This window comes from Poecilia mexicana, unplaced genomic scaffold, assembly GCF_051168715.1.
Source record: "Poecilia mexicana isolate PSO_F unplaced genomic scaffold, ASM5116871v1 scaffold_21, whole genome shotgun sequence".
Lineage (NCBI taxonomy): Eukaryota > Metazoa > Chordata > Actinopteri > Cyprinodontiformes > Poeciliidae > Poecilia > Poecilia mexicana.
In genome coordinates, this window is record NW_028263390.1 from 14458193 (window position 1) to 14484547 (window position 26355).

A 26355-nucleotide genomic window follows, 5' to 3' on the forward strand; every position below is an offset into this window, starting at 1 on the left:
GCATAAAATCAAAATACATGTGAAGATGTAGGTCAAAGCTGATAAGTTTGATTATTTACAGTGAAACGAATCCTGTGTTTGTAGGGGCTGAAAGGCCACTCAAAGAAAAAAAAAAAAAACATTTCTGAAAGCAAATTTGCTCAGGTACGAAGATCATACATTTTGGAAACATGTCCTTTGATGTGATGAAACAAAAGCGTTTGATCATAATATCAGTTGTTGCGTAATGAGGAAAACAGGGAAGCTTGCAAACCTGTGAACGCCATCCAAACTGAAGAATAGGGACGGAACGTGACGGCATCACTGTGTCACCGTTTTGCTCCTGAGGAGCTGATGCGCTTCTCAGAATGGATGGCGCCATGAGGAACAAACATTAAGATGAAATATTGAAGCAACATTTCGGGAAGTGAAAACCTAGACACAAAGGAGTCTTCCCAGTGAGTCATGACTGCAAGTTCACCACCCAATCAATTACAAACTAACTTTATGATCAAAAAGGAAATGTACGTAAACTCTTGAAGGAGTCTAATTTTTGTGGCTTGTGGCAAATATGAATAATTTAGATTATCCCAACTGACCTAAAGCAGGATCTAATTTCAGGCAAACAGGGGAAACAAAGTTGTCTAATTTTTAATATTGTTTATAAACTAATGTTTTCACATGTACATGAATAAATCCAGCTCGGAGGACATTTTTGTTTTATACTTTATTATTTCTTATAACCATTTTTTCCCCCTTTTACATCTAAATCATGAAAAATACCCTGAAATGGGATTGATTGTGTAATTATTGGCTGTCAGAATGAGATTTGACCTCCAGTTTTGTTTGCCGTGTTATGGTGACCTGGCTCTTAAACACACCACACTTATTGATTTGGCTGCATCTTTAATTTGTTTATCCTTTTTTAAACCTTTCCACTGTTCCCACTCAGTACGGTGAGCCCACCTAAATGCCTGTGAGGCAGGCAGAGAGGAAGAGAAGGGGAATTAGTCGCCGTTGCGCAGCATATCCGAGGATGATTCATGTATAAGAGGTGAGTTGTATCTCGTGCTAGTTTCGGCTTTTTCTGCTGTTTGAGTGTTTAGTCTACGTGTATCTGATTTGCTCTGTGATTTAGCCAGCGACTGTGTGTTTGTTGGGTAATAATTTAGCAGGAAATAGACTGGTGATACTCGCAGAGTGCTCGATATCAGCTAAATGAGGGGTGAATATTCAGACACACACACAAACACACGCTGCTACTTTGGGAGTTGCATTCAATCTGGAATCCAGCTGTAAGGAATAAAGAGCTTTTCAGTCTAAGACAAAGGTAAATTAGAAGTAGCTGTGGGGGAGGAGGAAAAGACAAGGAAGTTGTTTAGGAATCACTATTTTTATTTTTCCTCTCTCCCACTTGCTTTCCCTCTCTCTCACACTTTGGTAGAGATCTATTAGAGTAAAAAAAAAAAAAATACAGTGAAAAAATAAAGTGAGATTGGGAGGAGTCTTTTCTAGCTGTATTTTTTTTTTCTTTTTGTTCCTTTGGAGCTTGAGAGCAGAAGCTTCAAGCACACAGAGGAGAAGCAGTTATTGGTCCATCCAAGTTGTTTGACAGGACTTATTGGGAAAGACGAGACCCAGAGAGAGGGAGAGCAGCACTACGCTCTCCCACACAGCAAATGGGAGAGCAAGTCTAAATCATGTTGCTTATCACTGCTGCTGTGCTGTGATGTTGCTCAGGCAGAACCCGGTGCAGAGCAAGCAGGAGTTCGGACCAGCACTCAGACCCAGGATAAGCCCAGCCTCCTCAGAGCTGGAGACCCTCTCCTCACCACGTCTCCCACCCTCACCCCGTGCCCCCCTCAGTGACATGTACCCTGAAGAGAGCCGGGGCTCCGGAGGGGTAGCTGCTGTTGACTTCCTGGAAGGGACGTACGACTATGCCACCCCCACCCCTGCCCCAACGCCTCTTTACAGCCACTCTACCACTGGCTACTTCTCTGCTCCTCTGGACGCCCAGGGACCACCGTCGGATGGCAGCCTGCACTCTCTGGGGAGTGGGCCGACCAGTCCTCTTGTGTTTGTGCCCACCAGCCCGAGGCTCAGCCCCTTTATGCATCCTCCAAGCCACCACTATCTGGAAACCGCCTCAACGCCAGCTTACAGGTATGGGAATTAAAAATGCTTCTCTGTGTCTTTAAAACAGTAAAATTGAGTAATTATGTTTTTGGTTTTTTTGTGACTATAGTCCCTTTTACAGTGCTTTGATTTCTAAGATTATGCACAAGTTTGGAGAAAGTGTAGCTGATTTTCACATTTAGAAAATAGGCTGGTTGGTTTATTTTCAGTTTTTATACACTTTGGTCCCGTTTGGCTACCTATGTGCAGTCACTGCTCATTGAAGTAAAAAAGAAAAAGAAAAAAAAAGAAATGGAACAAAGTATTTGCAATTTATGAGTAATGACATTGGCATTTTTAGTTGCATCTTCTCCAAAATGCCATTTAAACAAACATAATTAGTTAACCACACAGCTTCTTAATCTGCTGCTTTCAGCCAAACACCACCGCTATCTCTACAGAAAGTATCAAGCGTTGTCCGGGGTTTCTAATTCCAGAGATTAGGGACGTTGTGAAGGACCTTGAGAGAGGAACAATATGTAAGAGCAACAGAAGTACACAAACACGTTTCCTGATTTAAGTGGAAAACAGAAGCCTGGTCTTAGCCTCTGTCATTATTTAAGCCAGAGTTCAATTCAATCTTTTATTGTTTTTTTAGGGTTTAAATACAGAAAATAATTTTATCTCGCATCCTTGATATATTTAATGTGTTTCACTCTTTGGCTAAATGCTGATAAAATCTGTTATCTGTGTAGTTTCACTGGCGTCACAAACTGTCTCGATGAGAACACCAAATCGCCGAATTAAAATTCACGGCCTGTTGCAGATCCAGTCACCAGCCGGCCTCCAGAGAGGACCAGTGTGACGCCCGTGACGAGGCATGCAGTGTGGGAGAGCTGGGAGCCGGAGTCGGAGCCGGCGCCGCAGCCGGGGGGTTTGAGATGGCTAAAGAGACGCGTTTCTGTGCTGTGTGCAGCGACTATGCCTCCGGGTACCACTACGGGGTGTGGTCCTGCGAGGGCTGCAAGGCCTTCTTCAAGAGGAGCATTCAGGGTAGGGAGACAGACCGCCGTGACATTATGAAGCTTAAATCATGTGTTTTATTACATCTGTCATTGAGAACAGCTACATGAAAGAACTCATCAGACCACAATTATGAATGTGCTCTGATGTGCCTCTCTCGTCAGCCAGAGAAATGAAGTCGTTTGCTTAAATGAAAAATATTTCTTGTAGAGACAGACGATGAGGCCCGTAATTTAGGCTAAAACCCATTTCCTGTTTTTTCTCTCCACCTTCCTTCCACCTGTTGGGCCTTACAGTCTTCAAAAAAGTATTTACCCCCCCAACCCCCAAAGATTGTTTTTCTTTTTTTGACCAGAGTAAATACCAAACAATCTTAGTTCTGTGTCACGATATGACTCCATTTTTTAATTAAATTATGAATTACCTTTGAACAACCAAATTTTTGGGGTTTATTTCCCTCACCACAGACAAGCCTGATTACTGCCAGTCCATAAATAAATCCCTGAAAAATAATCCTTGTGACAACACAAAGCAGACGAAAAGCAGCACACAACGATCTTGAGCTTAAGAAAAACAAATCAGCGCCTTTTGTCTGGTAAGATTTACAAAGGATTTTGAACTCCAGCGAGAACAATTATCTACAAACACCCAACATGGAAGAGTGGTAAACTTTCCCTCCAGTGGAAGACCTGTCAAAATTACTCTGAGTGCATCACTGATTCATCCTGAAACAATGCAGCACTCATAGACTTGTAGATACTGATGGATCCATAAATCCTAACGTCCAAGCCTTCAGCTTATGACCTTAAGCTCAAGCACACTTAAGGTATTTAGATGTCTCCAACAAAGACTGAACCAAAGTTGCTACACACCAAAGATTAACTGTCTGTTATTTAAAGGGTTTCATGGCAATGGTTCCTGCCAAAAGTGGCGATAAATTAAGCTTAGGGGGCAATTACTCTTCACTATGTGGCAGGTTTGCTTGGACAGCCTTTTTTCTCTTTCAGGGTATTAAGGAAAATAAATTATTACACATCACATGATACACAATAGTTATTGTAATGGTAAAACGGTTTCTCTAAAACGAGGTGTCCAAAGTTTGGTCATGGGGGCCATTTGCAGCCCTTCAACTGGTTTTGATCCAGGACAGCCGGTTGATGACCTGGTAAAATACAGCCCCTTGTTCTACACTTTGCTTCGTACAAAGGGTCTGGATCCTCGCCTGTTGAGAAATGATTGGTGGCTGGAGAACTGGACTCTGTTGAAGTTTAAAAAAATTGATCTAGTTTACTGGAAGTTGTGCTTCTCTAACATTTAGCCCGCCCACTTCCTTCCTGGGGCCAAATTAAATATTATATTTTTGCCAAACTCTGTGGGGAGTGGACCAATGATCTCTTTGCCAGCAATAAAATTTATCAAACGTTTGTCTTGTTCCGACTGTATTTGCTCAGTACATGAAAGCGTGACGAACACGGACTGAACGGCTTCGGTCACTTCCTCCGCTGCCCTTGCTAAAACGGCAGGTGGACTGCTGCTCTAAAGCAGCGCACAAAATTGATGTCAACATTCACAACTCCTCCTTCTGTTCAAAGGATAAATCTAGCTCAATGGGAGAAATCCCAGACGCAGCAGTGAAGGGAGATGAGAATCGAGTGGAATTGCACAGGAAGGCAATTTAAAGGTTAGGCTGTTGATGCAGATGGAGACTTTTCTTTTTTAATCAGAGCAAAATCTTTCTTGACAAATTGAAATCTTATTAAAATGGAGAATGTTAGAAACACAAAGTATTTATATTTTAATAATTATGTTTTTATCCTATGTACAGCTAGAGTTCTTAAAGAGTTTCCCACATCCCACTGTTTTCTATGTGAGTGATCAGTTTTGATTTGATAATTTTTGCCCCAGTGTTTCCCTGATCCCTCCCTCTACTTCATAGAAACAGCTACAATATCCACTAAAAATGAAGCGATAAAGGTTAAATGCTTAAATGAGTTCCAGCTTTATGATATAATAACTTTCATTATACCAAGTAAATGACCTGCAAGCTTGTGTGAAAACAAAGAGGCAACTAAAGTTTGATTAATGTCCCTCCACAGATAAAGAGAAGACGAAGACATCTTACATACATTGAGCAGATTCCTTATTTTATTTCTTAAAAACTGTTGGTGAACTGCTTGAAAATAAAAAAGAAGAAGCATTTTTTAATAAGCTATTGACCACATTTTTCCAGCCTCACAATATCAATATCTCCATGTGCACAGAGGAACTTCATCTGTTTGGTGGCTTAGTTAATGAGTTGAAGCTGAAGCATATTGATGGAAAATCTTGCAAAGAATGACGGATCATACAGAAACCAATAGTATCCATGGCAATGGCAAAGCCAAGATGCCATGTTTTAATTTTCTTCATCGTAGATTAATTTAGGAAAGGGAATGGAGTGTTCCTGGCTGCTAAATAGCTCAATTTTGGATGGAAAATTAAACTTACAGTCTAAAAGTAATAGATTTTCTCCCATTTCAGGTCACAATGACTATATGTGCCCAGCGACCAATCAGTGTACTATTGACAGGAATAGGAGGAAGAGCTGCCAGGCTTGCCGACTTAGAAAGTGTTACGAAGTGGGTATGATGAAAGGAGGTGAGAAGATTACTGTTTTTTTGTTCATTTTTCTTTTTAGTCATACAATTTTTATAGAGACTTATTTTTTTGACAACTTGCATGCTAAGCTACACACATTCTTCCTCAGAAATTGAAAACCAATTTTGATGGATCAATGCTGTGCTAATTAGAAGAGAGTGTTGTTAGACATAGATACGCATGAACCTTACCAAGACCCTGAGATTTCTCTCAAACGAGTGCAACTGCTCATTAACACACTCCAGCTATTTATGTTCTCCACATCATTCGTTTAATATAGATATTAGACGTGGTAAAACCAGAAGATCTGATGTGCAGAAGTCATCAGGAAGCGTTTTATGTTTACGTAATGACATGTTCTGTCATTAAGGTGTGCGAAAAGACCGCGGTCGCGTTCTGCAGCGCGACAAACGACAGGCGGGTGTCGGCCACAGAGAAAAGACTGGAAAAGGCCTGGAGCACAAAGAGGCACCTCATCATGATAAGAGGAGACGCAGCAGTGCCCTTGGAGGGGCGAGATCCTCAGTGACCGGCCTGCCGTCTGATCAGGTGCTCATTGTTTTACTGCAACCAACCTTTTACAAAATGTTTTGTAATTTTTACCTGATACTCATCAACGCTCACCTCTTGTGTTTCCAGGTTCTGCTTCTCCTTCAGAGTGCTGAGCCCCCGATCCTGTGCTCCCGTCAGAAGCTGAGCCGACCCTACACTGAGGTCACCATGATGACCCTGCTGACCAGCATGGCCGACAAGGAGCTAGTCCACATGATCGCTTGGGCAAAGAAGCTCCCAGGTTGGAGAGAAACGTCTAAATTTGTGCTCCTATATTATTTGTTTTGTATGTATTTGCTTCTGCTTGTCTACTTGAGGTTCAGTTAAATATTTCCTGGTAATGTTTGCAAGTATCAGCTATCAAACAGACAACAATTTCAGCTTAACTGCAGAAACCCTCCCAGATTAAAAATGCCTTTAGGGGTTCTTTTTAGATCGCAGAGACTAAATGCTTAAAGTGTCTTTTTAATTCTGCAAAAACAAATATTAAATAATTAATTTAGTGTTACATGCCTAAAATGGCCCAGGTTTATAGCTAATACTCAAACAGAGTCATTGATCTCAATATCGCTGATTATGTTTTTTAGTATTTTACACCTTTTAACATCATTTCACTTTTAATATCTCGTAAAGTCTTATGTTTTTCTGCAGTCATGATTATTTTCAGTAATATGCACATTTAACCTACTGAGAAGAAAACAAAGCATGTGGCAGATGTAGCTCCAGAAATTCAAATTCAACTCTTGAATTTGTGTTATTTGATAAAAAATAAATTCCAAAACCATTGTTATGCTACCTTGTGAGATACAGACAAGTTGTAAATAGTTAAAATAGTTTGGGCTCTTTATTTCTACATTATGCTCTCGGTTAATAAGGCTTGTCAAACTTTTAGTGTTCATCAGTTTAGGTTGAAAATATCTCTTATTTTGTTGCTAGGAAGCTTAGTGTGCGGGAGCCATTACTATTAGCCCCTCTTGGTAATCAAGTGCTGGGTGCTTTTGTTCAAACAACACAGAATAGAAATAGGTTTTATTGTGATTGCCAAAAAGGATTTTTCACATAATTACTAAAGATTATGAGAACACCTTTCCAAACTAATGCCTCTACTCAAAGCTTGAGAATGTTTGGCAAGAAGTTGAAGCTTGGCTTATAAAACCGCAGTCAGGCTTACGTTTTAGTAAAACCTGGGCGCACAAATTTAGATTCAATGTAGATTTTATCTAATCCTTAAAACCACACTTACGTTTGGATAAACATCGCGCAGCAAGTTGCTTGTTGACCACATTCTTTTAATAGCCATCAAAGCCCTTCTGGCATCCTTTTGGGTTGATATTTGAGTCTTTGAGTTGATTTCACTTGGTCCATTTCCAGCCATGGGCTTCACGTCAAAGCCAAATCAGCACATTTTTAATAAAAGTTAAAGTTGAAAACTGTTCCAGACGCTTAATGTTAGCCAGCTTTATGCATTTGAAAACAATGCTTGATGTGCACATGATTGTTGTCCTGGTAGACCAGCCAACTGTGTGCTTTGGTGTGAAGTCCTCTTTCGTTACTCCAAACACCATTGGCTGTGACACAACCACACAGCATGATACTACCACCACCATGCTTCGCAGTACTTCTTGTCATGGCGGTCAAATTAGCTCAAGCTTTTTTTGTTTGGTCGTGAAACTTTTCTCCATTATCTGTGATGGAAGCTGTTTATTTCAATGGTAGTGTAGGTAAATTAATAATAACTCTGCACAGCTACAGGTAAGCTCACATCTAGTGCATCATGACCTTACTTATGTGTCTAAGATTTTTTATTTTTTTTTTTTTAACAAAATTTCTGTGCCTCGTAAACATTCATCATGATGCACTACTTGACAAACCTTGTGGTTCTGGCTTCTTACTCGACGACAAACACACACACAAATGCAGAGCCATTAAGGTGATGGTAATTACAGTAATCACCTTTGAGAGCATTGTTTGGTCAATCTGCCGGCACCCCATCGAGCCCATTTGCAGCTACGGTGTGTAGCTGCAAAACGCACGCTAACTCACATTCATCTGACAGGAAGAGTAAATCCTGATTTTGAGGCATTACGACCTCCTGCGTCAGTAAAAGCCCAGACACACAGCTTTAATTGAAAGGAGTCCCAAACAGGGTGCAGAGGGGGGCAATTAGAAAAGACTGGCTGTAATTACATGTTAATTTAGACAGCTGAGAGCCCGCGATAAGCTTTCCCTTGACTGGATTCATTTAGATTAACATCCACTGCTCAAAAACAAGATCATGTTTGAATTTTATAGCTGGCAAGATGTTGGGGGGGGACAGAAAACATTATTATTACACAACACGACACTCGAGTGCATCCCTGCAAATTATGTGGAATGATTTCACTAATTCAATTAGTCATAAATTACTTGAAATTTGAATCAGAAATGTAAGAAATTTTAATAAAGACATTCTGTCTTACTGTCTGACTTTGAAAAAAACAATATTTTCCTATTCAGTAATTAAATAATTTAGCAGCAAAGATAAGTTTTGAATTGTTAGAGTTGCTTATTTTGTGAACATATGGGTTTTGATGAAAATGTGACCCTGCCATTAAGATGAAACATTTTAATCGTCCGTCACCACGATTAACCAATCAGGAGTTTACAAAGCTCTGACATCACCATGTTAGCTTTCCCAGTTTGCTAAAATGAATAATCTTAGTCTTAGTGCATTATAATGACATTGTAATTCGTTGTAATGCACATTTAGGTGAAAGTAATGATGTTTTCGTCTTCCTTTAAAAAAAAGGTCGATGTGGTGCATTTCCTGTTTCCAGGTTTCCTGCAGCTCTCCCTCCACGATCAGGTTCTACTGCTGGAGAGCTCGTGGCTGGAGGTGCTGATGATCGGACTCATTTGGAGGTCAATCCACTGCCCTGGAAAACTCATCTTTGCACAAGACCTAATACTGGACAGGTAGAGAGGATTATTACCAACTTTAGATTAACAGGTGTGCCAATCGATTGGCACATCGATTATCGATGTGCCAACAAAAAATAAAGATCGATTATCTTTATTTTTTTTTATTTTTTTTTTTACTCCTGCCCCTCCTCCACATTTCTTTCCATTTTCATCTCAGACACATTTGAAGAGTGATACATCAGCATTGTAGATTTTCCATTTCACACCTTGCCAGCTTTTGTGCCATCCCAACACATCTGTCACAGAGTGGAAGACTAATCATCAGCTCCCTGTGGAGAGGAGAGCAGCCTCTCCCTAACCTAAAATAACCCTCCTAATCATCACAGCTCTGGTTTTAATCAAAGTCTTCAATGCAAAGAATGATGGAAACTGAACAGTGGAGAGAGGGAAGAGAAGAGAAGAAAGGAAGCAAAGCAGGGAGATCTCAACGAGGGACAGAGATGAGTAGAAAATAGAGATGCAGGGAGACATAAGGGTGTTTTCTGCTTTGCAGGCACAGCTTGTTCTCTCCATTTCCCCACATGTTCAGAGTAAACAGGCTGGTCAGACCACAGTATCTACCTTTGGGAGGAGGAGGGAAAGTGCAGAGTGAGACGAGCAGCAGACAGAGCTTTTACCCTCTGATGGCTCCATCTGATTCAAAAGTGTATTATGGAGAATTATCTCTAAAACCCGGTCCCTGAATGAGTGTCCTCGCCAATTGGACGTGATGACTAAAATGCTGTGGGGTCAGGGCTGACACATTCCCCTGCCCTTGTGCCATCCAAGTTTATCTTGCACTGAAGTAACTGGATATTATCCATCTTCCCCTTCACTTTGCTGCCATACTGGTAAATGGAGCAGTGCAGTGATTCAGTAGATTAGCTCTTAATCTCTGGATAGATTCATAGCAGTAAAATGCCTCAGGTTTTCTTTTCTTCTCTTTTGACGGAGCCCCACGGACCAGAACTTAGGCTCTGTTTCTGTTATGTCATCGGCGGTTTTTATGTTTTTACCAAACTGCGTTTGTAAATTCTGCTTCCCAGGAATGAAGGAGACTGTGTTGAAGGCATGGCGGAGATCTTCGACATGCTGCTGGCCACCGCTTCCCGCTTCCGCATGCTCAAACTCCAACCGGAGGAGTTCGTTTGCCTCAAAGCGATCATCCTGCTCAACTCTGGTAAGACAAAGTGCTTAACGTGAAGGTGGACATGAGGACAGTGGACATGAGGACAGTGGACATGAGGACAGGGTTTATACTCAGTCTGGGAAAGTTTGGAAAATAATTTAAGGCCTATTGATTCCACAAATTAATCCTTCGTCCTCTATCTAAAGGTGACATAAGTCCATCCGTTCGTTCTTTCATCCATCAGTCAGTCCATCCATCCATCCATCCATCCATCCATCCATCCATCCATCCATCCATCCATCCATCCATCCATCCATCCATCCATCCATCCATCCATCCATCCATCCATCCATCCATCCATCCATCCATCCATCCGTCCCTCCGTCCATCCGTCCCTCCGTCCGTCCCTCCATTCATCCATCCGTCTGCCCATCAGATTTGACCTTTATTCATCTGAAAGTGGAGAAATATTGAACGTTTACATGTAAACATTTAGGAATCCAGAGTTTCTGTCCCTTTATTGTGAAGCATTTACACACAAACCGACACACACACCTTTAAGAAGGTGACAAAATTGTGTCAAAATTTCTGGGAGTGTATATTAGAGACATGTCACCAGTTAAAAAAACAAACAAACAAACAAACAAACAAACAAGCTTCCAGGTTTCACAGTTTTGTTTGCATGCCCACAGCGTCACAAGTTCTGGTTTCTGCTGCGGAGAGCAAACATTAACCAGTGTCAAACTGCACCCACAGAGGTGTAGCTCTGAGAGCAACAAATTAGGCGAACAGAGTGTTCTGAAAAGGCCTGTATCGTCAATATGCGTGATAGCTGTTGCCTTGACTACATGAAGCAGCAAAGGTGGGGTATTTGTTGAGATATTCTATATACGAAGCAGAGAAGTTGGAAATACCCGGGGGATGAGACGGAGAGCTCAGCTGCTGGTTCATGATGAACTTTTGTGTGGTTTATGATTAAAATGCTTCAGTCTAAATTAGTCTTTCCGTTTATATCTGTGACTCACCCTTATTACCTCCTAGTCAAAGCAAACCGCAGTTGGGATTTGTTGCTTTAAAACGAGTCTGACTGAAGTCAAATTAGTTTTGCAGATCGTTAATTTGGAATCTCTCTCCGTTTGTCTGAAACTGCAGTAATCAGATTCTCTTCCATCTCTTTCATCAGGTGCGTTTTCTTTCTGCACCGGAACAATGGAGCCCCTCCACGACAGCGCGGCCGTCCAGAGTATCCTGGACACCATCACGGATGCACTCATACATCACATCAGCCAATCGGGCTACTTGGCTCAGCAGCAGGCGAGGCGGCAGGCCCAGCTGCTCCTGCTGCTCTCCCACATCAGACACATGAGGTAAAACCGAACGAGAAGTGACCCAGGAGCGCTGCTGGATCCACATTAGTTTGATGAAGGCTTTATTCTTATTCTTCTTCACATTTGACATTAGTTAATTTTAAACAGAACGGCTTCAGAAGAGTGAAAATCGTCACCTTCCTAAAATAATTGCCCAAGTCTTTTTTTTTTCTTTTTTGGCCAAAATGATTTTGTTTTCTTTCTTTCTTTTGCCAGAATTTCTTTTCGCTACAAAATAACAGGCCGTTATTTTAGGAAGGTGACAAAATATAAAAATGTGACTTTAGAAAGAAGGTTTTTAGCTGCAAAGATATCACAGTGCAAACAGATGCGACCAGAAGACCAGAGGAGTGATGTTTCTTAAGTTATTCTGAGGATTAGTTTAAAGGGGGAAAGATTAAATGTTGGTGAAATCAACTTTTCCAGTTTCACATCATGTTATAATGGGACTCCCTCATCAAAAACATACCTGGAGTGTTGCTTAGATTCTTCCATGAATGTTGGAGAAATGCACACAGCTCCACCAGACTAGCGGCAGCAGCAACTAGGAAACACTTTGAGTTCCTGCGGATTCGCTTCTCAGTCTCAGTTTTGGTGTTACAACCTTTGATACATCTGAATGTTACTGTACTTAATGCTGCAGTTTCTTAGAAAGTTTACACAAAAGCAAACAATCTTCTTCTTCTCAACTTTAGATTCCAGATTTGTTTGAAAGTCTTGCCTCTTTCGCACTTTTGTCTTACGCAAACCATAAAAACAGCAGTTTGTGTAAAGGTGAGCCGTATAATTTGCATTACTTACAACGCCGATCTGCCGTAATGAGTCGAGGTGTTTTTAAGCGCTTGTAGCAGCATTTTGCATCATGCTGAGGGCTAACCTTTCCCCTCCATTTGCAGAGTTGAGCTGCTAAAAGCTTGAACCTGCAGTCACGACAAATCGCACATACGCAAAACAATTTTATAATATCTGAATGAAAAATGATGGATTTGAGAAAAAAAATGTGAAAACCTTCTTGTTTATAAGAAATCTCTAAATGGTGCATTTCAAAATTAATACCATCTTCCATGAATAACCTCACATCTTTATTATTTGACAAATTAAAACCACAAGACAAAAAAACACTTACAATTTGTAGCTGTGGATTTTTAGAGTGTAATAAAAATGCTTTTAATATTTATTTGCAATGTGAGCATCTAAGTTTACACAAAAAAAGCAAATTAGGGGGCATTTTACAGCAGAAACTGATGTTTTTAGACTCATCAGGATGCATTATTACCTAAAGTTTCACCTTATTTACTGATAAAAGTGCCTCACGCATCATTTTTTTCTCCTTTTCGTTTGCACCTGTGCAGCAACAAAGGAATAGAGCACCTCTACAGCATGAAATGCAAGAACAAAGTGCCTCTGTACGACCTGCTGCTGGAGATGCTCGACGCCCACCACCACCACCCGGTCAAACCGCCTCAGCCTTCGTCTCCAGATGACATAGCTCCTCCCTCCACCAGCGGTGTGTGTTTGGGCGACTCCTCCCTGCCCGGTTCCGGACCTCGAGGCGGCGGCGAGGCCCTGATCAGAACCCCCTCGGCTCCCAGCGTCCTGCAGTACGGCGGCTCCCGCTCCGACTGCACCCAGGTCCTGTGAGTCGGAGGGCAGCGGTCGTTTTTAAGAACGACGCACGCAGTTTTGAAAATGACAGCTGAAGGTTGTATTTCCGTTGATTTTATCAGAAAGTAATTTATAAATGAGAATGTAATTTTATAGCCAAATGGGGAGAAGTTTCAGCTTCTCGGCACAATCTGAGCCTCAGTTCCCTTTATTTGCTGAGTTTCGTCTTTTTTGCTTTGCAGAGACGTTGTCAGACTTTGACACGCAGTGATTTGAAAGGATGAGCAGCTAGTTTTTGTGTGTTCTTCATCTTGACCAAAGTGCACTTCTTCTGACTGAAGGACTAATGGGCATTATTTTTACTTTTGCATATAGGAGGTAATCACCCATCAATTACTGGCGAAGATGAAACGCCACATATTTGCATCCGTGCTCAAAATTTAAATCAATTCAGCTTTAAAATGAGCGTTGTAGGTCAAACGCCTAAAATGAATCAGATCAATCCAGCCCACACTGATTACAGATTAAAGGAAACCTGGATTATATGCTGAGTAATCGTTATCCACTGCTGTCTGTGTACAGGAGGGGTTTTCTATGCTTACCTGCAGCAATTTTCTCTGAATGTATGCTAAATGTTGATGTGAGCTTGTGTCCTGGCCCGTGTTTTCAGCACTGAGACTTTAACAGAGGGATGGGCGGGGCAGAGAAGTCTTCAGTTCAACTTTTCATCCACAGTCTCAAGTAATTCATTGAATTCATGCAGAGTTTGGCTGGATTTACTCGTCTACTAATTTAAGTATAACAACTAATTTCTAACTGGTAAATTTATGACTTCTGAATTTTAAATTTAGTTGATTTTTTTTTTCAGTACTTTTAAAGAAAGTTTGCAAATGATCTTTTCTGGTCTTTTCCCATCAGACGAGGGGAATATTTTAGCGGGTTTGGTTACCTTGGAGCGTCGGATGCAGATTTGTTCCTTCTGTTGGACAATTATATAAATTATAGTAAAAACAAAAGTTTTAAGTAATTTGCAGAAGGTTCCAGTAGCTTTTCTCTCCTACTGCTTCAAAACTTCAAAACAAAAACTAGATATTATTATTGTTTAACTATAAAAGCTTTTGTCTCATGTTTCTGTTTGGAGAGTTAATTGTGCTATGCTAACAGAACACTGTTGATCGTAATCCAGCGTTAGCCTGGAGATCAAGTAGCTGGACTAATTACAGACTTTAGATCAGATTTAGCAGTTTGTAAAGGGATCCTTAAGTTTCTTAAAAAGTAAAATAATGTCCTGGAAGTTGCAACCTTTTTCTTTTTGTCTTGAAACAAACCAAAGATATTTTGTATCCCTGAAGGAACCAAGGAGTGTTATCCACAAGACCTTAGAGTTCAGATTTCAGTTATGAATGTCTATATTTCGTGTGAATTGTGTTGATATGAAGAAGAACTTTCTGACATCTATGAATTTCAGAAAATCAGTTGACAGGCAGCAGAGCGTAAATGTGTGGGAAATGTTCAAAAAGGGTCAGAAGAAGAGCGTATTTGGCCACTTAAACTGAATTAGAGGATAAATCCAGCCAAACCGGACGTCACTTATCATGTGTTTACTGTGCGTGTAAATAAAGGCTGATGTTGGGAAACTTTTGCTCACTTTTTTTTTTAATATATGCAACAAATCAGGTCCAGGAATCCACAAAAGTAAATACTTCATGTTTTATTTGCAAAAAAGAGTAATCTTCCTGAATTAGCAAACTGTACATACATAAATAACCATTTTCTTATTTCATTTTTTTTTTCTTTACAGAATTAGTTTAAACAATGCAGTGTTTCTCGGATAATTAGACGGTTATTACAAAGCACGCTTTTATCATATCACAGCCACCTACTAAAACACTACCAGTGATTGTTTGGCTTTCTTAAACGGAGGAAACCTTCAAGTGCATGCTCAAACAAAAAGTTTTTTTTTTTTTAAACTGCCTTTCTTTAAAGGCATTTCAAGCAATTTACAAAGTAAGTGATTCGTTTTGTTGTTTTTCATTTACGAAAGCAAATCTGTAATTTTTATGCGAGTCTTAGCTTTACTGGAGGGCCTCAGTGCAGTACAATTTTTACAGTGCTTTAAAAAAAATCGTTGCTTTTTCATGTTAAACCTTCATTTTCCGAGTCTGGTAGGTGATTTTTAGAGAAAAATACTACGCTACACCCCCAGTCTTCAGAAGGGTTTCTGTGCTGTTTCAGTTTTTTTTTTTTTTTTTTTTTTCCTTTTATGTCTGAGAAGATTTTCGAACGTATCATTTTGGAATGAAACTTTTCACACCAAGAGACTGAATGATTGCTACTCCAAACTGGAAGGCTACTCTACAATTTACAGGTACAGATATCCCACACTCGAGACTTTAGCTTCATCAGCTAGCAGCTGATTGGACACTAAATAAATACTAGCAGCACTGGGTATCATGGACAAAAAGCACGGCTGACTTTGGCTCCCAACATAGATTATATAAATAGTGCTTTGTTCGTTTAAACGATTTCACACGTTTCTTTAAAAAAGATATACACATTTAAGTTAAAACAAAGAAATATTTGGACTAAAGAGGAGCACTGTCCAGATGAAGGTCCGCTTCTTTAAAGGGTTGAGGGGGGGTGTGCAACGTCAATGAGAGAGAAATACTTCATAATGCAGGATGAAGAGTTTGCTGCTCGAGGGCACAAAGTGAAGAGGAAAACATTCAGAGGAGTCCTTGGCAAAGAAGTAGGTAGAGGCGGCGCGCTGCTCCTCATATGGGCGGAGGTCCGTTGGTGTAGCGCAGCATCGGATGGAAGGAGCGGGCGAAGTTGTTGGCGTGGTGGCAGCTGTAGTCCTCCTCCGTCATGGGAACGAGGCAGGCCAGGCCGATGAGGAGCAGCAGGAGCAGCTGGACGGGGAGCGCGGCCCTGAAGACCCGCAGCAGGAAGGACTGGTAGTTTGAGGAGGAGGAGGAGGACTGAGAGGAGGTGCCGTCTGGGAGGTCAGAACGGGAGGAAACGCAGCCAGCGGCGCCTGGCGATCTGCTCCGGCTGCAGGAAGACCCAAACAAGAGTGAGACGCGGCAGAGGGAACGTCTGATCTCACGAGTGTTCCCGCGTGACTTTTTGGTTTTCTCCTACAGTTAAATTGTTTTGGCTCAAAATCTGAAAATGGAGGGGAAAATCAAGAAATATACATACACACCCACAGTCGCTTCCAAAACTATTCATACCACTCGACATATTTGCGTCAGTGTGGTTTATTGGGACTTGAATGAACGAATGGCGTAGATTTGCCCCCGATCATGTTGGAGAGACGGGAAACCCGTGGAAGGAGAATCTAAACTTAGCAGCATCATGCTGTGATTATACTTTTCTTCAACGGGAAAAAGTTAATTTATCCAAATTAGGATGACAAGATTAAATTACACATTAGTAAAGAGATTTATTTATTTATTTATTTCTTTTTAAATTGGTAGCTCGGGACTTTATTAGGAATGTCAAAGTAAAGCGGGTTGAACTCAGCTATTCTCCAAAAACTTACATTTTCATTTAGAAAAGATTTCATACGCATTTATTTTTGCTTGTCACACAAAATCCCAATAAAATCCCACAAGCTTGTGATCAAAAGTAGGTAAAACGTGAAACTTTCAAGTGGTATTAATAATTTCTTTTGAAGCCACTTCATACAACAGACACCACCACAACAGAGAGAGCGATTAGAGATAGTGGGCTCTTCGTCTCTCGGGGGGAGGAGGGGTGACGGGTAGTCTTTGGCTTTAGAGCCGACTATGTGAGAGTTCAATGCCACATATCATTCCAAACAGAAAAAAAGGAGTAATGCCAAAAACCTCTCTGGAGATTTCCACAGTTGGAGCCAAGTTTCAAGGGGAGGAACATTATGTTCTCCCAGGCACTCATCCTCACAGAGGCTGAATGAGGGTCAAACACTCACATCCCTCCAGCCGCCTCCCCTGCAGCCAATTTCAGTTCGGCTTCCTCCTTACAACGCTGCAGCTGTAAGGAGGCATGCGCGCGTTCATATTTTCAGGCCACACATCCTGTTCTAAATAATTAGCGGCTGCGAAACGTTTGTGTGTAACGTATACATGAACAGGTGGGGATAGTGGAAAACATTACAGCATCTATGGCAAGACCAGCGTAAGGCCGAGTCGGTGCCTTGCAAAGTTATTCGCACTCAAACTTCTTTTTTCCCACGTTTTGTCGTGTTTTATTACCACAAACTTTAATGCTTCTTTACTGAGTTTTGATGAGACAGATCAACATGAAATTATGCATAATTCTGACAATTTCAAAAATGCGCCCTGAGCGTCTTTCTGCGCAGCTGCAAGTCTTGTGTGTGTCTCCACCAGCTTTGCACAGCTTGAGACTGGGTTCTTTGCTTATTCGTTATTGTAAAATGCTTCAACCTCAGTCAGACTATCTGCTCTATTTTGGGTTTTAGTCTGGATGTTGTAACACGATGAATCGTTTGGTCCGAATACAAACTGATTTGATTTGACTGATAGAATAATACGTGAGCACAAAACTGCTTTCTTGAAGCCCTATTTCTGTAGCTCTCTGCCGGCTAGAGGGCCACAGAAATGGCGATGGCGGACCAGATTTGGCCTGCGAGCCTCGAGTTTGACGCACATGATCAAAACTATTCTTCTAGTTGTTTTTGTTCCAGGTTTGCTCTGAATTTAGTTTGATAATTTTCCCCAACTATTCTGGTCTTCATTATGCTGTTTATTCACTAATAAACCTCTGAGGTATTTATTTAGATTCATCAAACTACAGGGAGCTGAACACAAATGCTTGCCCCACTTTTTGGACTTTTAACGTGTTTGGAAGATTTTGTCCGAATACAAAACATTGAAGTTTGTGGTTGCAAAGCGCCAAACGGTGGTTAAAGTTCAAGGGAATGTTTTTGCAAGGCAGCGCAGGTCAGAAATGTCGGGAGTCAGAGGCTTGGTGAGCTCTGAAGAGGAAACGGAGGAGAGAGTGGGAGTAAACGCCGCAGGAAACCCGGGAGGAGTTAAAAGCTCCACATCCTGCTGGAAAGCTATGAAGAGAATGAACCGGGAAGGAAACAGGGGAGAGAAAAACAACTGCTGGAGATGGAGGAGAACACTGAGGCTGAGGTAGTGCCATCTAGTGGGGCAGGAGGGCACTACAAGGAATGACGGGATTATTTCATGATGCTAATTCAAAAGCAGCAAAGCAGTGAAACAAAAGATTTAAAGGAGAAAGGAAGTCGCCTGACGCAGGCGAGTCCCTACTCATTTAAGAGCCGACAAACTGGTCTCTAGATGTGAGGAGGATCATGGAACACTGAAAGCATTGAATAAAAATAAACTATTAATTAAAATTATTTGTAAAACAAACCATTCATATTTTTATTTAACTTGTCTCAAAATATTTATTTTTCTTTTAGAAAAGTGGGTGTAAGCTTCGGTCCCATCATCGTCCCAAGTTTCTAGAGTCCAGGAGAGAGGTACCTGTGGCGCGGGCCGCTCTCAGCGTGTCCTGGGTGGGCCTGACTACTTTTGCTTCGAGGCTGTACCACGCAATGAGCAGGGAGGGTGTAAAAGAAAAGAAAAGAATGTTTCAGTCAAGGGCAAAAAAAGTCGAAGCCTCAGATGAGAGGGGAAAAAAAACAACATAAAAAGAGCCATAACATCGCTAAGGGAAAGAATCATCAGTAACCAAAGAGCAGCAATGTAATCAATGACGGTGATTGGATTTCTGAACCAAGAAATCTGGCTTCTCGTCAGAATAAAAATCACTTTTATAATAAACTGGTTACAATTACTGACATCAGAAACATACTTTCTAAAACTAGTCATCGCTGAAAATGAAAAGCCAGTTTTTCTTGTCATTTATTGGCTGAACAATATGATGCTGGGGAGCAAAAACGTCTCATTTAAAAAATAAAAAAAAAAGCAGGTGGGCGGGCGGGATGCATGGCTACATTACGTTGGATGTGCTAGCAGAGCATTTGCAAAGTAGAGAAATCTCTGGTATTCATAAACATACAGGAGGGCAGCATCGATTAAAGTATCTATTTTGGGAGCTAAATGAGATGTGCAGCATTCAGAAGGGGATGAGGAAAGCGAGGAAAGTTACCGATTGTCTTCGCCTTTGACCGGCCTTGTCCGCTCTGGGACTAGCAGATCCTCGGATTTGGGTTTTTCTCGAAGGTCCCGACAGGTAATCCTGAAAATAAACAACGAGGCTCTTTAGGGATCAGATAAAAACCCACAAATAAATCAAAACCAAAACGCCACAGCAGCATCGAGCATCCGCTGACCTGCTGAGCCTCCGTGGCCTCCAGCCTCTTCTCCAGCAGCTCCAGGTCTGAGCTGACCTCCCTCTGCAGGAGCCTCAGCCGGTTCCAGATGACGTGGACCTTTTCCCGGGCCTCCAGACACTCGCTGCCCTGGGACTGGTTCTGATCGGGCTTCTGCAGCGCCGGCGGCCTGGTGTTGACCAGCAGCTGAGCGGACAGCTCCTGGAGGGAAGAAGCTTTCTGCTGCGAGTCCAGCAGCTCACATCTGATTTGCTGCAGGGGAAAAAACACACACAAAAACCCGGAAGTCAGCAAGTTACATTTTACACTGCAAAAACTCAAAATCTTACCAAGTATTTGTAGACTAGTTTCTAGTGCAAATATCTCAGTAAACTTGAAATAAGACAGACTAACTTACAAAAAAGCTACTTGTAAGTTAGTTTTCTCTTATTTGAAGTGTGCTGAGATATTTACACTAGGAACTCGACCAAAAGCACTTACGATTTTGTGTTTTTGCAGTATATGAAGTATTTACTTTTTCAGGCGAATGTTATCCGACTATGTCTTGATTTATCTGATTACATTTGATTCGGGGAAAACAAAATCTATCCCGTCAGGTTTTATGATTGCATCTTTACGAAACGCATACCATCAGTGTTTTGTGATGACGTCGTAACGTTTCATAATCGGCGTTCTGAGAGACGGGCACCACCTCGTTCCTCCTGCGGTCGATGTTCTCCAACCACAGCAGCAGACCGTGGCTCGTCTCGTGGAACTCCTAAATAAAATTATATTTCTAATTATATTTCAGCTAAAAAAATGCTTTTTTTTTTTAATAGACTTGTTGCAGGAATCTCATAAACTCCATCTCGTCTTTACCTGGCACTGCATCAGCGCCCTCTGCAGCTCCTCTCTCCAGTCTTCGAGCGAGGCGCTGAGCCGATCCCAGCGCGAGTTCATCTCCTTCAGCCGGTCCCTCAGTTCCCAGGCCTCCTCCGAGTCGGGCTCCGACTGGAGGAAGTCTGCGCTGCTCAGGTTTATGGAGAGAACCTCGGACTTGTGAGCATCCACGCCTTTCTGCAGGTCCTGGTTGGAAGAGAGAGCAGACTAAAAGCATGTAGAGCATCATGTTATTTACAGCGGGGTTTGACCATAAACCAATCGGCAACAGTGTTAGTTGCTAAGAAATGAGAGTCGGGGTTTTAACTACAAAGCTCAATAATCTTCTTCAGCTTCCAGTTCACCAGCTCACAGATGAAATGTGTCTGTTTGCAAATAATGGAAGATTCTGCTTTGTTCTTTGGAGTCTGTATCACTCAGACACGCACCTTGAGCTTCTTGATCCTCTGCTGGATGGTGTGGATGTTGGTGCTGACGTCCAGCCCCCGCAGCCGGCTCAGCTCCGCCTCCGACTGACCCAGCCAGGCCCGCATGGTCTGCAGATCCGAGATCAGCTGCTGCCACTGCTGCAGGTTCTGCTTCTGCTTGTGCTTCTCGCTCAGCGACTGAGCCTGGATCAGCTCCCAGCGCTCAATCACGCCTAGAGGGGAAAGAGGGACGTTTAGAGTAAGAGCCCAACGCGAAACGTTCAGAGGGGGAGAGAAGAGACGGACCTGTGCTCTGCGTCTCTGTGCTGGTCGGGTTGGTGAGTCCCGGCAGGTCGTCCTCGTCCTCAGTCAGCTCTCCTTCTGCTCTTTTCACGGCGTCGATGCTGCCGCGACACTCCCCCATTAGACGCATCTGTGAAAAATCATCACTTCGTTCAGTTCAGGGTTTGTACGCTTTTCCCACCAAAAAATTAAAGCATTTTTAATGCAAGCTTTCAAACTCTTCTAGCACAAATTAGAGCTCAAAAGGATGCAAATGAACTAAAGAAGACAGCTTAAAATTCACGATTGTACGATGTTATTTGTTATTAATGTCTTCATATAGTATCCTGCAGCATTGACAATGTAAACTAAAATATAAAATTTGATGTTTTTAAATGTCTCTCTCACAAACACCTTATACAACGAAACAAAAACAAAAACATCACCCGATTTCAATTACACAGATCCTTGAGATCTGGAATAATAAATATTTGTAACATTTAAACAAAGCAAACATATTATGTTAAAGTCCTTCCTGCTCAAATAAAATGCTTAAACACAATATACACAGAAAGTAAAAAAATAAAAAATAAATAAAAAATTCTTGCTAAGTTTTTTGGCAAGAAAACCTTAGAAAAACTATTTCCATTTTTAGCAAATGGACATAATTTTGATAATTCTAACTGACCAAAGATAAGAAATGTTTTAACTTTAGACAATGAGAAAAAAAAGTGTGTGTCATTTATTACATGCATTAAAATAACAATATTTAGGCTTTAAATCAAATGTTAGATTGAACTTTATTGCAGTTTCCAAATCTAATTGAACTTGAAGCCTTTTCAAGGATTTCAAGCACCTCTATGAATCTTGTAATTTATAAATCTTAGGACCAGAGTCATGTCTACAGGTAGTTCTGTGTCCAGGGGACACATTGGACTTACGTAGCCCATGTATGTTGAGTCCATGTCGGGGCTGGAGCGGCTGGCGGACGCCTCTCTCTGCTGCAGGTGGTAGCGCCCTGCATCCAGAGCCTGGTCCAGCTGTCGCAGACTGGCCTCCAGCTGTCCAGGCTCACCTGCATCAGGAAACACAGGCAGGTGTTAGATAGCTAGGAAGACATTGTTCTCCGAGAGCTTTTGTTTGCATGCTGCTCATGCGATAAAATGGCATGCAGTTAGTACGACACGGAGCGAATTGGTACGTTATCACTGACATGACGTTTCTCTTCAATGAAACTGGGTGATGTGGGAAAGCAACAGTTTGTGATGCTGTGATCTTCATGCAGTTAAAGATGATTCAAGATGATGGAGGAAGGGTGGTAGTAAGCATCGGTTAGATAAAATATTTTAGAGTTTTAGCTGTAAATGATAGCATGCTGGCCAAGCTTGTGCCGTTTCATACCAGAGGAGGATTTCAAAGTGTTCTCTGTCAGTTTTATATAGGCCTCTGGGCTCTCTGGGATAACTACATCTGGGGATAGAGACACAACAAACTCTGCTTATGATGGAAACATCTCTGAATGCAACAAAATGCTACGAGCTGCCAAGTCATTTTAATGAGAATAAAGTTTCAATAATTATAAAGATCTGAAGTGAGCAGCTCAGTGGTTCTTTCTCAATACTGAAAATATTCTGATGGTGAAATGTTTAAATATGAAGTATTTCCTTATCCATAAAACACAAGACGCTCAACGTTCCTCATTTAAATTTTTTTGCTACTTTTTTGTCCTGAAATTCTCATAAAATGTATTACTTTATACTGCTGATGTTACACATTTATTCTGGTAATATCAAGACTGTATTCTTGTAATATTATGACTTTATTCTCATTGTTAAGATAAATAAATCATTGCTTGGCCCTAAATATTCCATCATAGAAATGACCCGAACTCAAAGTAAAAAAATAAATAGAAATTGTAAAACAAAGATGGCCGCCTCGGCTCTGAACTATGGAAACACAAGGAGTGCATTGGTGAAAGAAAATCCAGATTTTCAAAAAAAAAAAAAAAAAAAATTAAACCTTCATAAAACAAAAGTTTGATTAATCAATTAAAATGATCTATTGCCCAGCCCCCAGTGAAACAAAACCATAAATTCAGTTGGTAGTTGGACCGACCTGACAGCACCGTGCTGCTTGTCCTCAGATATTCATCCTCTTCCGGGTGGCCTCGGCTCCGCTCCGCATTTCCCCGCCCTCCGGGGCTCTCCAGGTCTCTGCTGAGGTCGTAGTCATGGTCCCACTCTAGCGGGATGGAGTCCACGCTGGCCGGCGTGTCTCGGCCGGAGCGGTCCGCCCGGATCGGCGCCGCCGTGCCCGAGGCCGGTCGGCTCGACGGGCGTGGGACGGGCGACTCGCCCCACTGCAGATCAGAGAGATCTCCGCTTTCCTCCACGTCCAGCTCTCTGTCTGAGCCGTCGAGCTCATCATCCGCCAGCTAGAAGGAGTCGGTGAAAAAGCAGAACCCGTCCAGGTTGAAAGGGATTTTACGCATAAAACCGAGAGGTTCTAAAAAAAAATTCAAATGATAGATGTATATAAATTATTATTTTTTTCAAAGTACTGGCATTAGAGCCAATCAAACAGACAATACAATAACTAATTCTTATTAATCATATGCACCTATTGGCACACTTAACCTGTCATTCACAGGTTGTCATTCACAATGACAGGGGTGTCAAACTCCAGTCCTCAAGGGCCGCTGTCCTGCAGTGTTTAGATGTGCCACAGGTAAAAAACAGTGGAATGAAATGGCTTAATTACCTCCTCCCTGTGTAGATCGGTTCTCCTGAGCCTTGCTAATGACCTAATTATTCTTTTCAGGTGTGGTGCAGCAGAGGCACATCTAAAAGTTGCAGGACAGCGGCACGAGAGGACCCAAATTTCACATTTATCAAACTTCCAGTTTAACAATAAAGAGCGTAAAATAAATTCCTAACGAAATACATCGGTGTTTTTGTAACGAGACAAAACGTGGGAGGCTTTTAGAGGCAAGGATGCATTTGCAAGGCGCTGCTGCTCTAAACGACTTTCTCTGTTCACTTACAGGCAGTCTGGTAAGCTTCTTGTAATATCGGTCCACTCGTCCGAACACTTCCTGGCAGTATCTCTGCAGCTCCTCCAGCTCCTCCTCGATGACGGCGGCGTCCAGAGGCTCGCTCTTCTCGATGAGCGCTTCGCCCTGCCGAAACACCAGCTCGATCTTCGCCGTGTTCAGATAGATCTCCTGCTGGAACGCCTGCACACACACACACACACAGATAAACATAAACATCTGTTCATTCATCATGTGAACAGATATGAGCTTATAGTTAAAAATAAGGGCGAAGGAATTCGTTGAGCACTGAACGATGCTCCATTCTTACTCTGAGCTGTTTGATTTTGGCCTGAACGTCACACTCGGAGAAATGCTCGATGTTGGTCAACTGGAGGTCCATCTCAGTGAGCCACACCAGGATGCTGTCCCGCGCCGTCTCAAACTCCTCCCTCTGGCTGATGAAGTGCTGCACAGACAACTTCTTCTCGTTTGTCTTAACATCTTTACACTTCAACTTAATATATTTTTCTTTATTATTTTTGCAATTTTTCTGGGTTCTAACTGAGAAACAAATTAGCCAGCAGGCAGGACGCCGCTACCTTCAGTCTGCGAAGGATGGCAGCCACTCTTTTCTGCAAGTTATCCCATCGCCTGTTCCCATCATGCACCATTTCTCTGAGACGGTGGGAGGAGTCTGTGCGGTTCTCCCGGGCCAGGCGACGGTACTGCTTGTTGATGAGCTCCAGCTGGGTCAGACATTCCTGCACCTGGCGCTGGAACGCCTGTATGAGGGAAAAAAAAAAAAAACCCCACACACCTCAATGACAAACAATTCAACTTTATTTCCATTTGCACATATAATGAAGATGTTACTCCAAACCATCACTTTAACAGCTAATTTTACTTTTAAATAATAATAATAATAAAAAATCTAACTGTAGTCTAAAGAAAAAGAAATAATGTGCAGTGATGTTCTGAAGCAGCCGAATCAAATCAGCCGCAGTAACATGACGCTCTTCTGTTTTTATGAACTGGTGCATCGACCGCATTTGTAGGATCTTTTACTAAAGAACGAGACAAATCAATGGGATGAATATTAAAAGCACACAGACCTCAAACTTCTTCAGCTCCTCCTTAGCGACGGTATAAAGAACACCAGAAGAGTTGGGCAGCGCTGCCGTTTTCTCTGACGTTTTCAACCAATCCTCAAACCTGGAGTAATCATCCAGAAACTTCTGCCACAGCCTCCACGTCTCCTCAATCCTGCAGAGCAAGAAGCGGCGCTGTGAGTGAAGGGAAGCAAAGATGCTGGATATGTCGGAAAGTAAACGTAGGAGGTCATCTTACTTGAGCCTCCTCTCCATGGACATGGCGCAGATGTTCCTCCAGCGTCTGTCGAGGCCTCTGGTCGCCTGCTGGATGGAGTCGCACTCCGTCTCTGTGGAGCAGGCGTCGCAGTCGTGCAGCAGGACTTCACACAGGTTCAACACCGACGCCACGCCTGTGCTGTGTTTCTCTATGTCCCGCTGCAGGTCCTACAAAAAGAAAAAAAAAAGGTGATTGCAATTTGGTATAACTTTTATTTATTTATTTATTTTTTTTTGCTGTGCTGCACATTCCTTTTTTAGTAGAAAAACAAACAAACAAACAAACAAAAAAAGATCTTCAGAGAGTAAAGAAGAAGAACAATCTGCGTGTTGACCTGACAGTCCGGTAGACTTGGACCAAAATTGCAATATTTGTTCCATTTTCAGCTGGTGTGGTTCACTTTCACACTGCACGAATTATAAAAAAAAACCTGTTCCCCTTGTTCCCACAACAGGTGAAATTTCACCCTTTCACCTGTGGTGGCGCTGCACCAAGACCCATTTAAGGAAACAACACAGCAACCTCTGAAGAAGACCAGCGCAACTTACCTTCTGCGCTGTCAGATTTTTGCGGTTGTAGGATTTCTCTTTTGTGTTTGGTAAAACACTACGAGCCATTTCTCCCGCTGGCATTTGTTTTGTTTCTATTTACCCAGGATGCCATGCGCTGTCGTTCACTTCCTGCTTTTTGGAGCAGTCTCTGGTCTGCTTACATCCACA

General features: G+C 42.0%; 2 protein-coding genes across 3 annotated transcripts in view; one reads left to right on the forward strand and one right to left on the reverse strand.

Annotated features, from left to right (window-relative positions):
• The first annotated feature begins 923 nt into the window (after positions 1–923).
• On the forward strand, positions 924–14987 carry esr1 (estrogen receptor 1). Of its 2 annotated transcripts, XM_014990844.2 has the most exons (10): positions 924–1033; positions 1720–2145; positions 2924–3150; positions 5641–5757; positions 6128–6306; positions 6397–6550; positions 9126–9264; positions 10296–10429; positions 11562–11745; positions 13098–14987. In XM_014990844.2, the coding sequence occupies exons 1-10, from the start codon at positions 1023–1025 to the stop codon at positions 13384–13386; spliced, it is 1860 nt and encodes a 619-aa protein (XP_014846330.2). In that variant the 5' UTR covers positions 924–1022; the 3' UTR covers positions 13387–14987. The 2 variants fall into 2 exon arrangements, with proteins under 2 accessions (XP_014846330.2, XP_087857912.1); XM_088001786.1 differs by lacking the exon at positions 924–1033 and having other exon boundaries at positions 1069–2145.
• A 59-nt stretch (positions 14988–15046) lies between these two features.
• The window catches only part of syne1a (spectrin repeat containing, nuclear envelope 1a), a 126511-nt gene continuing 115202 nt past the window's right edge, over positions 15047–26355 (reverse strand). The window contains exons 133-148 of the mRNA XM_014990836.2: positions 25616–25803; positions 25381–25531; positions 24868–25050; positions 24597–24734; positions 24278–24469; positions 23350–23668; positions 22636–22704; positions 22176–22309; positions 21259–21385; positions 20974–21185; positions 20525–20731; positions 20295–20423; positions 19667–19918; positions 19483–19572; positions 18855–18913; positions 15047–16404 (exon numbers count right to left, since the gene is read on the reverse strand). Coding sequence (XP_014846322.2) covers positions 16125–16404; positions 18855–18913; positions 19483–19572; positions 19667–19918; positions 20295–20423; positions 20525–20731; positions 20974–21185; positions 21259–21385; positions 22176–22309; positions 22636–22704; positions 23350–23668; positions 24278–24469; positions 24597–24734; positions 24868–25050; positions 25381–25531; positions 25616–25803 — 2730 coding nt within the window. The 3' untranslated portion in view covers positions 15047–16124. The remainder of the gene's footprint in view (positions 16405–18854; positions 18914–19482; positions 19573–19666; positions 19919–20294; positions 20424–20524; positions 20732–20973; positions 21186–21258; positions 21386–22175; positions 22310–22635; positions 22705–23349; positions 23669–24277; positions 24470–24596; positions 24735–24867; positions 25051–25380; positions 25532–25615; positions 25804–26355) is intronic.

Coding starts and splice junctions, on each gene's coding strand:
- esr1 (XM_014990844.2), top strand. Junction 3,151..5,640: donor CTTCAAGAGGAGCATTCAGG/GTAGGGAGACAG, acceptor CTCCCATTTCAG/GTCACAATGACTATATGTGC. Junction 10,430..11,561: donor GATCATCCTGCTCAACTCTG/GTAAGACAAAGT, acceptor CTCTTTCATCAG/GTGCGTTTTCTTTCTGCACC.